The 14,219-nt window shown below is 33.7% G+C and overlaps 1 protein-coding gene across 1 annotated transcript in view; it reads right to left on the bottom strand.

The window, feature by feature from the left end:
- LOC109112782 (FERM domain-containing protein 5) overlaps positions 1–13,540 on the bottom strand; it is a 103,262-nt gene extending 89,722 nt beyond the window's left edge. Inside the window, exon 1 of the mRNA XM_042743958.1 lies at positions 13,104–13,540. Within this exon, the coding sequence (XP_042599892.1) occupies positions 13,104–13,208 (105 nt within the window). The 5' untranslated portion in view covers positions 13,209–13,540. The remainder of the gene's footprint in view (positions 1–13,103) is intronic.
- Positions 13,541–14,219: the final 679 nt, after the last annotated feature.

The raw sequence follows: 14,219 nt of genomic DNA, 5'->3' as shown, positions 1-14,219 counted from the left end.
TCTGTGCAGCAATAAAACAGTGTGCACCACTTCTTATATAAATGTATATCACTTCAGAAGTAGCTTCTGTGCCGCCTTTGTCACTTTGTTTCTCAGTTAAAATGCATCTACTCACAACTGCCAGACAATTCATTTCCAAAACAAGTCAGGCAGAAGCATAGAAAAATTTCTTGATATAGGAATAAACATTTATATCACCATTCAGTCCCACTCACTCTCTCTCTCTCTCTCTCTCACTGTATCCCGCTGATGTAATCCTCTAGTTCAGTCCTGACGTCTTCCCTACTCCAGCCAATAGCATCTTCCCTGCACCATGACATGGGTAAACACCAGCCACGCTCTAGTGAGGTTACTCTTCATGAAACATTCAGGCCTAGCACACATTTTAATCTTTAATATCCCGACCGTAGCAACAGTGTGGAATGATCTGTGAGCACACACTGTGACAGCAGCCAGTCTCGCATACACATCCACAAACAAACGCACATGCATGACAGCACACACTCACTCACATGCTTGAATTCCATGCTGTGCAGCTTTTACAGTGGTACTAATACATGAGTAGAGAAAGAACCGCTCCGTCCGTGAAGCATATGCCCGGTGTGTCTTTAGCTGCACTGGTGCAGTGATGACAGCGCAATGCTGTGCCTGGGAACAAACTGCACTGCTGTGCTTCTGGGACAGACTGTCTGTTATTTCCAAGCCATGTATCTTAACTACAATTTACTTACTGGTGGACTGAATTTTAGAGCTCAACAATAAACAATTTTATGCTTTGTCAGTAGTGCAAGTAGTTCTGACATAATAAAAATACATAGTGCTGTCAAACGATTAATCATGATTAATCATAATTAATCACATCCAAAATAAAAGTTTTTGTTTACATAATATATGTATGTGAACAGTGTATAGTTATTAAGTATATATAAACACACACACATACTGTATATATTTTGAAAATATTTACATGTATATACATTTATATATTTATATTCTTATATTTTATATTATATAAAAATATATTTAATATATAAACATAACATATTTTTCTTAAATACATACATGCATGTGTGTACACAGAATACACACATATATTATGCAAACAAAAACAGATGCGAAAACAGTGATTAAAAGTGAAAGACAATAAAATAAACCTGCAAAATTAGAGGGTTAGACTGTGAGGATTTAGGAAAAGAAACAATGCCTAAATGTTATTGAATCAGAACAAAGCCGCATAAATGAAGGCTATAGGCTTAAACTGCATTCAGAGGCATGGTCACGATCTGACATTTTCCAGTTAAACTATTATTCCTAAAATAAACAAAGCTTTTATACTACACTTGTCATAATCAGAGCTTATAATTTGTAAATAAATAATTGCTGGATTCAAAACAGCAATTAATAGTCGCTGTGACCGACACAGACAATACGTTTTCCCGGAGCATTCAGTGATGTTACTAAACGGTGACGCCACATACAAGCATTGTTCACATACAAGCAAGTTTCTGCATGGACCTAACTAGCTATGGCACAGGTTCTCAAGCCCTGGGACAAAATGGGATATTAATAGGATGGGATGGTAATAGGCCTAACATTAAAATAACAATTTGTTTTCCTAAAAAAAAAAAAGTGAAATATATCTGATTTAAATAATCAAGGTAACGGATTTAAACCAGAAGTGTGGCGGCGCTCCATAAGTTTACGGAAAGAAAAGGATGAAACGCGCATTCTGTTTGTTTGCTTTATTTTACAAGAGCACAAATCTTCTGTTTTTATTGTGAGTGTGCACAAGTAATCACGGATTTGCGGATTATATAAAACTCAACCTCGAAAACTAATATTTTTTTTTTTTTTATAATGTCTCAGCTGTTTCGATCGCGCTGGAGCCTCACGCACACGTATACTAGCAATTCAAACTTAGATCACAGTTCATTATCAAAATAAAATAGTCAACCAAACATATAAAAGGTTACATTGATCAGTTTAAATACTATATAATACAGAATATATATAAGAATATATATATAATTAAGAATATATATATATATATATATACATATATATAATACAGAAAAGCAGCAATATTGTGAAATGTTACAATTTAAAATAACCTTTTTCCTATTTGAAACTATTTTAAAATGTATTAGCATCCATTACTCCAGTCTTCAGTGTCACAGGATCCTTTAGAAATCATTATAATATGCTGATCAAATATGACCAGTTATTGGTGCTCAATTATTAATAATGGTTCTTGTTATTATCAATGCTGAAGTGTTTTTCAAGATTCTTTGATGAATAGAAATTTTAATTAACTGTATTTATTTGAAAAAGAAATATTTTTTAACATCATAAATGTCTTTACTGCCATTTTAAATCAATTCAATGTGTCCTTGCTGAATAAACGTATTAATTTCTTTTCTTTTTTTTTTAATTAAAAAAAAATTCTACCACAAACCATTTGAAAGGTATTGTATCACTGTTTTCACAAAAATGTTAAGCAGGAAAAAAAAGATTCCATTAGGTTATTAGAATGTTTCATTGGTATTATATTACTGTTTTACTGTATTTTTTAACACACAAATGCAGCCTTGTTGAGCATAAGCCTTTTGAAAACATTTTAAAACATTTATAGATTTTGGAATACATAAAAATGCATGAAATCACGTTCATGATCAACAATAGAAAAATAAAAAAGTTTTAGGGACCAAAACTTTTTGTTGAGCCCTGAACTTGATGTCATTACATGAAACAATGAAATTTAACTCATCTATTTATGGTTCATGTAATGGCTGCACTTGTTACACAGATTCCGATGAACAAACCAGAAATTCAATCCTTCACTAACTGGCATTTATGAACAAGCTGCACAGCATTTTATTCAAGATTAGTATACGGTATCACATAAGACTGCAGGGTTAGTCAGAATCCAGACACTGACCCCTTGTTGGTGACAAGTAAAGTTTGGAAAAAAGCACTAAACTGATGCTGAAAGACAGCTATTATACAAGAGCTCATGACGAAATGAAATAAGACTTTACAGAAAAAGCACTAAAGGAGCACATTAACCAATACAATTAAAGACTGTATATGGTCTGCTCTGAAAGCCAGCCAATGAAACGAGTCCAGCATTCCCCAATAGAACAAGCCGACCAATGAAATCACCAGCATTTAATTAAAAGAATTTCAGGTCATAGTTTCCTTTCAAACAACATTAGAAAGAAACTGAAAAAGAACAAGACACTAGACAGTATACTGCACCTAAATACTGTAAACAGTCACAAACCAAACAGTTTCGATACAAATTCTCAGAGGGGTGTAACAGAAGCATCAGCCGGCGTGGGAAAGAGAGAATGAGGTCAGGTACAGGGGGAAGACGTCCACTTTCATCCACATTATTGGCATGTGTCCATTACAAGCCACTGTTGGGAAAGGTCAGTGTGAGAACAACAAGATTCCATCTATTTATTTGCAGTGTAAGGAACATTTGTCTATTTTTACAGTGTGTGCAAAGGGCCATCCACACTATTAGCTAACACATTAGTCCAGGGGGAGTCTCCCTAGCAACTGTGAAGACCCCTAATACCATGCGTATTTGAGCGCTGTTGAATTAACTTTAGGAAGCGTTTCCTCCCCCTACTTACTGAATTCCAATTACTCCTTCTGTTAGCAAACTTACAAATATACTTACATGCTGCACTAAATGCTCTCCATTTGTGACATAGGCTACTGATCTTATAACTTGCTAAATACCAATAAATGAACAATAACACACTAAAATCATTCCCAACAAGTGAGTTTAGGCATCACAAGATTGTAAATACAGTATAAAAAATGGATATTCATTTTGAGATTTAATCAAAATAATTGTACAATTTTTAATAATATTACTGTGTATAAATATGCATTTTAAATATGTTAGATGATAACAAAGGTAATCTAAATGTATAAGAATTTAATAACAATAATCTAAATGTACACATGCTGTCAGTCAAATGTTTGGAATAATTAATTTTGATAAAACTAAAGTGGTGAAATAAAAAGTTATATTGTGAAATATTATTACAATTTAAAATTTAATTGAATATGTTCTAAAATGTAATCTGTGATGCAAAGCTGAATTTTCAGCAGACATTACTTCACATGATCCTTAGAAAAAAATCAAATATGCTAATTTGATGCTAAAATATTTATTAATTGTTCTTCTTATTATCAAAATGTAAAAGTTTTTTTTTTTTTTTTTTTTTTTTTTTTTTTGCTTTATATTTTTGTGGTAACCATGATACATTTTCTCTGGATTCTATGATGAATAGAAAGTTCTGTTAGATATTTATAAAATATTTATGCAAAAATATATACAGAGGAGTCTAATACTGTATTTGCCATTACAAATTATATCAGCATAAAAAAAGTGAAAAATATAAAAAGTTTGTCAAATTTTCTTAGTATTCAGTACTTCCCCCTTTTGTGTCTCCGTTTTTTTTTTTTTTTTTTTTTTTTTTTTTAAATCATGTTTTTTATTATGTTATCATGTTTTTATAGTAATTTATTTTAACATTTAGCTGTATTTTTAAGTTATTTTTAACCTAATCAAAATAACCCAACTGCAGTTTGATTGGAATGCACAATAAAAAAAAAACATGATTTTTGAAAATTGTTTAAAATGGAGTTATCTGTTTTTGCAAATTAACTCTTCATTTCTTAAAATCACAAATATTTCTTTTTAGTTAAAAAAAAGAACACAATTAAGTGCAAGTCGCTTGGACCTCACTGTACATTTCAAAAAGAAAAATGTGTTAATGTAGTGTAAAATAGTGTTCATATGAAAATAAGAAGGCCATGTGTGAGGTCTGTGTTATTTTGACTCATCCTCAAGCTTTTCAAACTCATTTTAAATCCATGACAGCAGTCTTAGGGTTCAAATCGGACATCTTCACTTTGAGGATTACATCAACTTGAACTTTTTTATATAAGTAGCAACATAATTATAAGGAGACGTCTTTCACCAATGCAAGGGCTTCGCTGCTGGGGCTGATAGGCAGAAAGTCATGATGAGGAAGACACATCCCAGTTTTAGCCTGATCTGTTCAAAATAAAGCTCCTTAAAGGGCCAGGGATTATTATGAGTGAGATTTCTTTACTCAAGTCCTCTTCAACCTCCCACATGCGTAGATATATATACGCTTCACACACACATGCTATAGCCATGGCAGGCTCGAATCATTAAACCAGCTGACACACATACTCACAAACACCAAGAGATTATAGAGCCATTAATTTCATTCATCATCCTCTCATAAGATGATTTCCGACGTGGAGGAGGAGGAGGCCAAAGCGAGCAGAACCAGCCGCGGTAAATCAGGGCTCAAACCCATTTTAGAAACATGATCACAATCATCAGTGGCAGTTGCTGCTTGAAAGCACAAAAAATATGCCATGAATTGCTGATAAAGGGCTCTGCGATGTCTGCTTATTTACTCTAAGGCAGAACAAATTGTTGCGTTTAAAGAGATGTTTTATCAGAGAGTGTGATTTGTTGACCTGTCTTATTGCATAATTTGGGCTAGTTAAACTTTACTCCTGGTGTCCTAATAAGGTGTGTTGAAATAAGTTTCCCCATCATTTGTCTTTGTGAATGTTTAGATGTCTTGCAACACAATAACAGCTTTCAAAACATATTTGATGCTGTGTTATAGGAAGCGGGATTTTGGACCAAAACTGATTTCATATGGACAGGGCTACCAAACATAACATGGCAAAAAAAAAAATTAATACAAAAAAGTCAAGTGAACCTGATAGTCAGTGATCATTATGCATTTTTGCTGTATGAAATAGAGCAGAAAATGCTTTTGTGACCAAAAGGAAAAGTTACATGAGCAACGAGGCTTATTTTATTATTTTTATTATAAAAACTAAACTTTCTTTTTATTATTTTCTGATAATTGTTTCATGTATTATATTATAATTACATAAAAGTTAAAATACATAGAGTAAATACGTAACATATTCAGTGTTAATATAATATAATATATGAGCAATATCCTTGTGGCCTTGTGCCTGCAGCCCAATCACAGCCGTGACGATATATAGCCATATCTCATTCTACAGAACTTTTACAGGTTTGGACCGACATGGGGGTAAATGATTAATGACAAAATTTTCATTTTGTGGTGGAGTATCCCTTCAAGTGTCAATTTTTTGAAATTGAGATTTATATATCATCTGAAAGCTTAATAAATAAGCTTTCCATTGATGTATGATTTGTTAGGATCGGACAATATTTGGCCGAGATACAACTATTTGAATATCGGGAATCTGAGGGTGCAAAAAAATCTAAATATTGAAAAAAATCACCTTTAAAAATTTCCAAAAAAAAAGCTCATAAAAACACATAACAAAAAAAAAAAAAAAATTTTATATATATATATTATAAAAAAATAAAATAAAATAAAAAAAAAAAAAAAAATAATATAATATAATATAATATAATATAATATAATATAATATAATATAATATAATATAATATAATATAATATAATATAATATAATATAATATAATATAATATAATATAATATAATATAATGTCAGGAAACTAAAAAAACATTCACTTGTGAACAAAACAATAAAGAATAAAAAAAACCTCCATACATGCATTAGAATTGTATTTGGGACCAGAGATGGTGCCTTGATTTTCTTCACAGACCCTGTAAAATATCTTTAATCGTGCTTGAGTGATTCTAGAGGAGAGTACTTGCTGTTTGCATCACAAACACACTCATGTTTTACACCGTGGGATCATTCACCTAGAAATAACACAGCATGTTCTGCCGCAATTGGCTGACACACAATTCTTTTCCCCTTTAAAAAGCAAGAATGCATCTCGAAAACATTTCCTTAACACATTTCATGCTTAGAAAGAGCAATATGGCAATGGGTTTCAGAGATGCATCTTCAGCATGGTTGAGTGCACTTACAATTAGTGCTAATAAGAGTTCTGGGGTACTAAACACAAGAAGTGATAAGCAGAGATGCCCGCATGTCCTCACAGGAATATGAAGCTGGAAAGTCCACCAAGGAAGCAATTGAATAACACCCAGAAGAGCATATATTCTTCTTCATCGCAGCCTTAAAAGCACAAATACTCCATTATTTGTGTTTGTGTTTAGAGCACAATTACATGTGTGTGATGTGTGTGCTAATTTGCAATTCTCTTTCTCTCTCGTTCCCTCTCAGCCCACTCATACAAACACACTCTCATGTTCTCACTGTTAACAGCAGCCTAGCCGCAGTTGTCTGTGTGCTTTTTCACTGTGACCTGTAGATGTGAGAAGCTTGTAAATTGCCTGCAATCACTGAGAACAACAGCAAGGGAGAGGGACGCAAAGTGCTGCAGCCTCAGTAAAATTCAAATTGCCTCTGCAAGGGCATCTTATGATGAGTGCTCACTCTTCCCTCAGATATAGAGAGACCATACATAATTCATACCAGCTGAACTTCTAGGGTCATGCTAGTCATCACAAACTTTAAGTAAAAGACTGATGCAGATCTGCGTTCATTTTTATTCCATTGAGAAGATCTGAAGATTTAAGGGATTTACAGTATAGCAAATCTCATATCACGATTAATCTTAGAACATGATTGATAAAAGTATCAATGGACTTTATTCATGGTAGACATAATACTTATTTCTTCACAAATGAAAACAAAGGACAAAGTCATTTATATATGTCTAATTTTCACAATTAGTGCACTTTTTGTAATTTTTTGTCAATTCTTTTAAATGTCAGTTTTTTTACTTTTTTTTATTTTCAGTTTTGCCACAGCTGGATAAAAAAAACGAAAATTAAAAAAAAAAAAAACCAACTAACAAAATTCAAAATTAACCCCTCACATCCTTATCATTTGTGAAAAAATTAAATATGGTATCAGCCCTGAATAAATCCCATTTTTTAATGTCAAGTTCTGATGTAATCCAGCTAAAAGTTTAATGTTTAAAAAATAAAGAAACTAAACGTAAATATTAGTAGTAAACTTTTTGCAGCTATACTATGAAATAAAAAGCAAATATTTTTATCTATCTATTTAATAAAAATCACAATAAAACTCATTACGATTTTATCAAAAGTCAAAAATAGTGGAAATGAGGCATATGAAAATTCAAATGGAATTTAAACCTCTGTACACTTCCTGTTAATTTAATTTTTTTTTTTTTTCTGATAATAATTATTTCTAACTATAGCTATTCATTCTAACTATAGCTAGTCATCTGGTGAAAAATTCTTTATTTTTCAAATGCTGTATATATCACAGAAAAATATGCAATTTCAGTTTTCCCCCCAAAATGATTCTCTTACACGGAACATAGTGCAAGAATCATATGGATTATTGTTATGGTATATTTTATGGTGCTTTTTTGAAATCTGACAACCCCTAATCACCGTTCACTTTCACTGTATGGAAACATTCTGAATTGACAGAAGACAGAAAACAGAAAACAAATTTCATTCATTTTCAGGTGAACTATCCCTTTAAAAGCCCGAGTTAAGCGAATGTGTAACGTAAATAAACACATTACAAAGTTTGTATAGTCAGCATTTCTGAAGTTTCACATTAGCTGCAACGTGCTACACTCAACACATTTAACTGTGTCATACAGATTTCCACACATCACACCTTCAGTTTCACAATCATCACGGCATCAAAACACGAGTTGCGTTTTGAAAAGCACATTAGCGACATGTTAAGTGAACCAATTTTCCATCAAGCTCCGACAAACCACGAACAGTGCGTTTTCTGATTATCAAGCGAAACACACAAGCTAGGCCAATTCACAAGCAGGTCTAAAGCCACTGGGGAGCTTTAAAGGAAACTATCTGCTGGTGATGAAAGCACTTCCTGGAGGGACTGAATCTCAGCATAGTGGAAACAAGATATTTGGGGTGAAGAGGGAGGGAGTGAGGGAGAGAATAAAAGGGTGACCTAGTTCCGCCTTTCACGTGCTCCTTCCCCGGACTAGGTGTCCTGGAACCTGAGGCCGAGCTGGCAGGCCTGAAACCAGTATATAAGGACCAGCGGAGGGCAGAAAGGACGCTAAACAATGACTGTGCACTCTCAACCTCTCCCTGGCCAGAGAGAGAGAGAGAGAGAGAGAGAGAAGCTGGCAGGCTGCTCTGTCACAGTCTCTCCTTTAAGAGAGAGAGAGAGAGAGAGAGAGAGAAGCTGGCAGGCTGCTCTGTCACAGTCTCTCCTCCATTACGTCACACAGCACTGCTGCACACGGCACACCTGCTGCTGGCTGCACTGGACCGACTCCAGCTCCATATCAGCCCTGCTGCTCACCTCCCTGCCTGGCACTCTCTACAGACACGCACAGCCCGGCTACAATTACCACAGAATCACTTTTATTATGTACTTCAGAGTAGCGCTCATGCTCATAATAATTTCTAGAAAGCACAATAATGAACTGCCATTTCTATTTTGCTTCTCTGTTTCACTTCAGCCTGGATCCAGCCCTTATGAAGATATGAGATGACCGAACATATGATAAAACATTAAACCAACATACAAAAGACACACAAAACAACCAAAGTTTAATCACAACATTTAGTCATTGCTGTTAATACATCGCTGTAAGAATATATGTCATTAACTAACTGGATGATTTTCTCACTTTGACATAGTCACTACTGATAAGTTACATATTTATTATATAATTTAATGAGAGCAAATATGATGTACGATGCGTGTATGCATGTTAATTCAACATGTTGGTTTTTATAAACTGTTGGTTTTTAAGTTACAATATATATATATATATATATATATATATATTAGGGCTGTCAAATATGATGATACACGTTAATCACATCCAAAATAAAGCATTTTATGTGTACCAGGTTATTTATTATGTATATAAAGTACACACACCATAAATTATATATTTAGAAAATATTTACATATAATATTTTTATATATTTTATTCTTATATTTTATATTTATATATATATATATATAACCAACTCTTATAATGTTTTTTCATATTCTTCTTAAATATACATGCATGTGTGTGTATTTATATATACATAATAAATATACACAGGTATACATACGTGTAAATAAACAAAACTTTTATTTTGGATGTGATTAAACGTGATTAATCATTTGACAGCCCTAATATATATATATTGCCCAATATTTATTTCAAATAGCTGAAAACAGTGCACTTTTTCTTTTGGCAAGGCAGATACATGTAAATTGTAATTTGTTAAATGGACAATTGAGAAAAAAAAAATATTTTAACAAAAAAAAATCATTAAAATAATATTTTTTATGTAAAAACAAAAACTGCTATTTTTTAAAAGAAAATATTATATGTTAAAGCAAAAACCTGTTAATTGGTTACCTTACGCTATACAGTACAAAAAAAGGTGAATGATTTAGCATTGCATTAAATTTGATTACGGTAATTCAGGCTGATTGGTTTATTAACATAATATTTCTTAATGAAATACACTGTTATAATTGTCACTGTAGTTTACAGTAAATTACTGTAAACTACTGTACATGTGCCAGTTTTTACAGTGGGTCCCTGTGATTTTGTGCTGTTTTTATTAAAATATTCTGTAGCACAAAAGTATAATATTAGCTTTAAAGTCATGAATGACAGATCTATATATCAAGTGTAGTTATTCTGTCAATATGTGGACATTTTGATCAAATCGTAATCGGCCAATTGATCATCCATATAAAGTCTTTGACACCGAATGTCTTCAGATATTTCACTGTAAGCCAAGAAAATGTCTTTAGACACTTAGAAGTGCTGTACTGTCAGAGTAAGATTACTCAGCATTATCATCACAAGGACTGAAAAAAAAAAACATTCAAACCTAATCTCTTCTATATACTTCCATTGTACTCTTTTGCTTTCACTGTAAAATCATTCCAACAGGCCTTTAAATATCAACAGGTCAACACGGTGTGGAATTGTGGCAATAAAACAAACACTCCTTCCTCATAAAGACAGTTTAAAGTCTTCACTCAGGTGGCTCCTGAAAAATTCCTTTCCTTTTTTCCTTCTTCTAATCCTCTCTAACACGCAATGATTGTCTTGATGTGTATGAAAGCCCTGAGGGAGTGCGTGTCATCTAGGAGCCACAGTCCTCTCAGACTTCTGAGGGCTGAGAAATAGGATGCTCTCAGATTGACTGTAATGGAAAGCGATCTGTGGGCTCCCGTTTCATTTCAAGCTACACATGAAACAAAGGTATCCTCAAAGAAAGACAAACAGCCGAATACAGGAAAAAATGCCAACCTGCACTCGGCTGAATGTCTGTGTCTCCTGTTAAAATAAATCACATGTGTCTTTGTTAATTTTCTATTACTATGTATATTATTTTTGCTCTGTTTGAGGCAACAACAGTTAGTTAAAATTTTAAGGTGAAAACCTAGAAATTATTTAAAGAGATATTCAGGATTGTGAGGAGCTAAATGTTAACAGCGACTGAAAAACTTGTACCGGTTGATGATTATTATGAATACTGCATAAGTTAATAGAATAATTAGCCTTTATTATACAGTAGCAACGAGACAATCAGGTAAATTTGGGGGCAAATTCATCTATGCATGGTATTACACATCATTTGTGTGTCCTGAGGTGAAAACCTGTGAACTGCTTAACCATATATTCAGTATAGTGCGAACCTAAATGTAATAATTTAGAAATTAACCAATTAAAAACTTAATAAAATTAATAAAATAATTTGTCTGTATTAAACAGTATCAACAGTGTGGCATATAAGCTAGTTTTTGGACTAACTCTTATATGCATAATGATATTATACAACATAATTTTACATAGAATAAATCAATATTCCCACCAAATATGGCAGAACACATCAAATCAGAATGTCAGCTGTTTAAAGTCCCTGTAAAAAGTGCAAAAATCTTCATCGGAGAAAGAAAAAGAACTTAAACTGTGAAAAAAAATTAGTGTTTCCCTCAGGGAAAGCAGGGTAATAAACTAAGCCTTCTCCTAAAATATTATATGTGGATGATAAAAAAAAAAAATTAATTAATAAAATGACCTTTACAAATGTGAGTAGGCTAATGTTTAAATAAAAAATAAAATAAAATGGGAAAATAACTTTCAGTTGAAAGAGACAGTTGAAAAGAGCGAAATAGTTAGGTTTGGTTGTAGTTTCTCTATCCCCAGTGTTTATGATGTTCATCGCGGAGTAACAGACCTCCCATAATCTGCCGGATTTCACACACTCCTGTACAGCCAGTGCTTAGCAGCCAGCCATCCATGCTGCTCTGCTAAACTGCTTGATTTACAAGTGCCCAAGGGGCAGTTTTGGAGACCAAAGCATACATTATTAATGGATGTGTAGTGTTGACATCATGCCAGAATCCATACAACACTTTCCTGCTTATGGAGCATTTCCAATACTATGATAATAAACTGTAAAGGGCGACACGTGCATTGAATAAATTAAATCTCTCAAGTCGGTGCTTGCATGTTTACTTCAGACCAATCCAAAAGTGCTACACATGATGTCCATGCAAAAGTTGATAATTCACCCAAAAAATAAAAAATATGTCATCCTTGATGCACAAAAGGAGATGTGACTGACAGCCTCACTCTTGTGTTCCACAGAAAAGAAGACAATAATACAGGTTCAATCAAACTCACCCATGTGTCCAAAATAAAAAAAACTGAGGTTGCTCTTAAGGAGCTTACAAAGAAGAAATTTCTACGCAAACCTATTTAAATAAACAAACCAGATGCTGACTACAACATTTACATTCCAGAAGGCAATAGCAGCAGCAGCACTTCAGTGTTGTGTTCTGAGAGATGGGAATCCAGCACATCAACAATAGTCATGATGAGAGCAAAACAAGCACACTGTATCTGAGACCAAACATAATCTGAACTGCCTTTACAAGCTAAGACTCTTCCGCATCAAACGAGCGTTGCAGGATTTTCTAAGGAGCTGGTTTTAGGGGGGATGCTGCTGGCACCTGCTATTAAAACCCACTGCGCACGCTTCTCCCAGCCCGCAACAAAAGCTCTGCTGATGGCTGTTTTTCGCTGGTGAGACTGACCTGAATGGAGCAGGTATACTCCGTATCATCCAGCAGCCTGACCGTGCACATGAATTCTCGCTCCAGGTTTCTGACGCTGCCACTCATCAGCCGACTCAACATCATCTTCTCAAAGCACGACCGCTGCTCTGCGTCCGGGACCAGAACAAAAAGCTCAAGCAATGTCACATCGACCAAACTCTCCGGTCGCCCAGGTGAAACGAGCTAACCGAAGCCGGCGGCATCTTTATCCGATGACATGAACGCTGCAGATGTTCGGCTGAGTGTTTTATTTTGTGTTATCGCGAACAGGCTCCTCCAGAACGCATCCAGCTCCAGATTAAGTCGCTGTGGTTACGAGCAGACAGTAGCAGCCGACTGCTGACCATTCACCGCTTGATATTTGAGCTAGGAGGCGGGACCACAGAAGCTGATTGACAGCCCTTCTAGCCAATGGTTAAGATCTCCAAATAAGGACGCGTTTGAAACGGACAATGAAAGATTGGGGTGCTGCTGCGTATTTGGAGGTCACTGTTGTCCAATAAGATGCTGGACAAAGGTAGTAGTAAGGTTGTAAGGAATATTCTGTACTCTGATTAATTTCCCCTTCTTTTTCTTCATTCGGCAGTAGGATCAAGTCTTTGGTATCAATAACAACATCAAAGTAGTATCTTACAAAATATTGCATAAGATTTGTCTGGCTACATGAAAAGATGTATTCAAGATAATGAAACATTTACTTATTTTATTAAATATTTATTCAAGATTCTTTTAAAATTATTGGGAGAAAATTGGTATGTGCAGGTTATTTCTTTCTTTTTTTAAATTACATTTTGTCTTTTTTAATTTCATAAATTTTAGTAAACGAATATAAATTATTTTTTCACATAAATAAAAACAAAAAAATACTGAAAGCGCACTGTGACACTATATGTGACTATATATAATTTTAATGTTGTTTAATGTATATATTTTGTCTGTTCTTGTATTGAATAAAAAAAAATATTTTTTAATAAATAAGACATTTTTTGCATAAACAATCTATAGTCTTTTTTTTTTCGCTTCATGCAACATTAATTTTAATTATATGTAAATGTGATACGGCTTAAATTTATAATACCTGTAAATACGAATTAA

This window comes from Cyprinus carpio, chromosome B18 (genome assembly GCF_018340385.1).
Source record: "Cyprinus carpio isolate SPL01 chromosome B18, ASM1834038v1, whole genome shotgun sequence".
NCBI lineage: Eukaryota > Metazoa > Chordata > Actinopteri > Cypriniformes > Cyprinidae > Cyprinus > Cyprinus carpio.
This window is presented reverse-complemented; position numbering and strand designations above follow the sequence as displayed.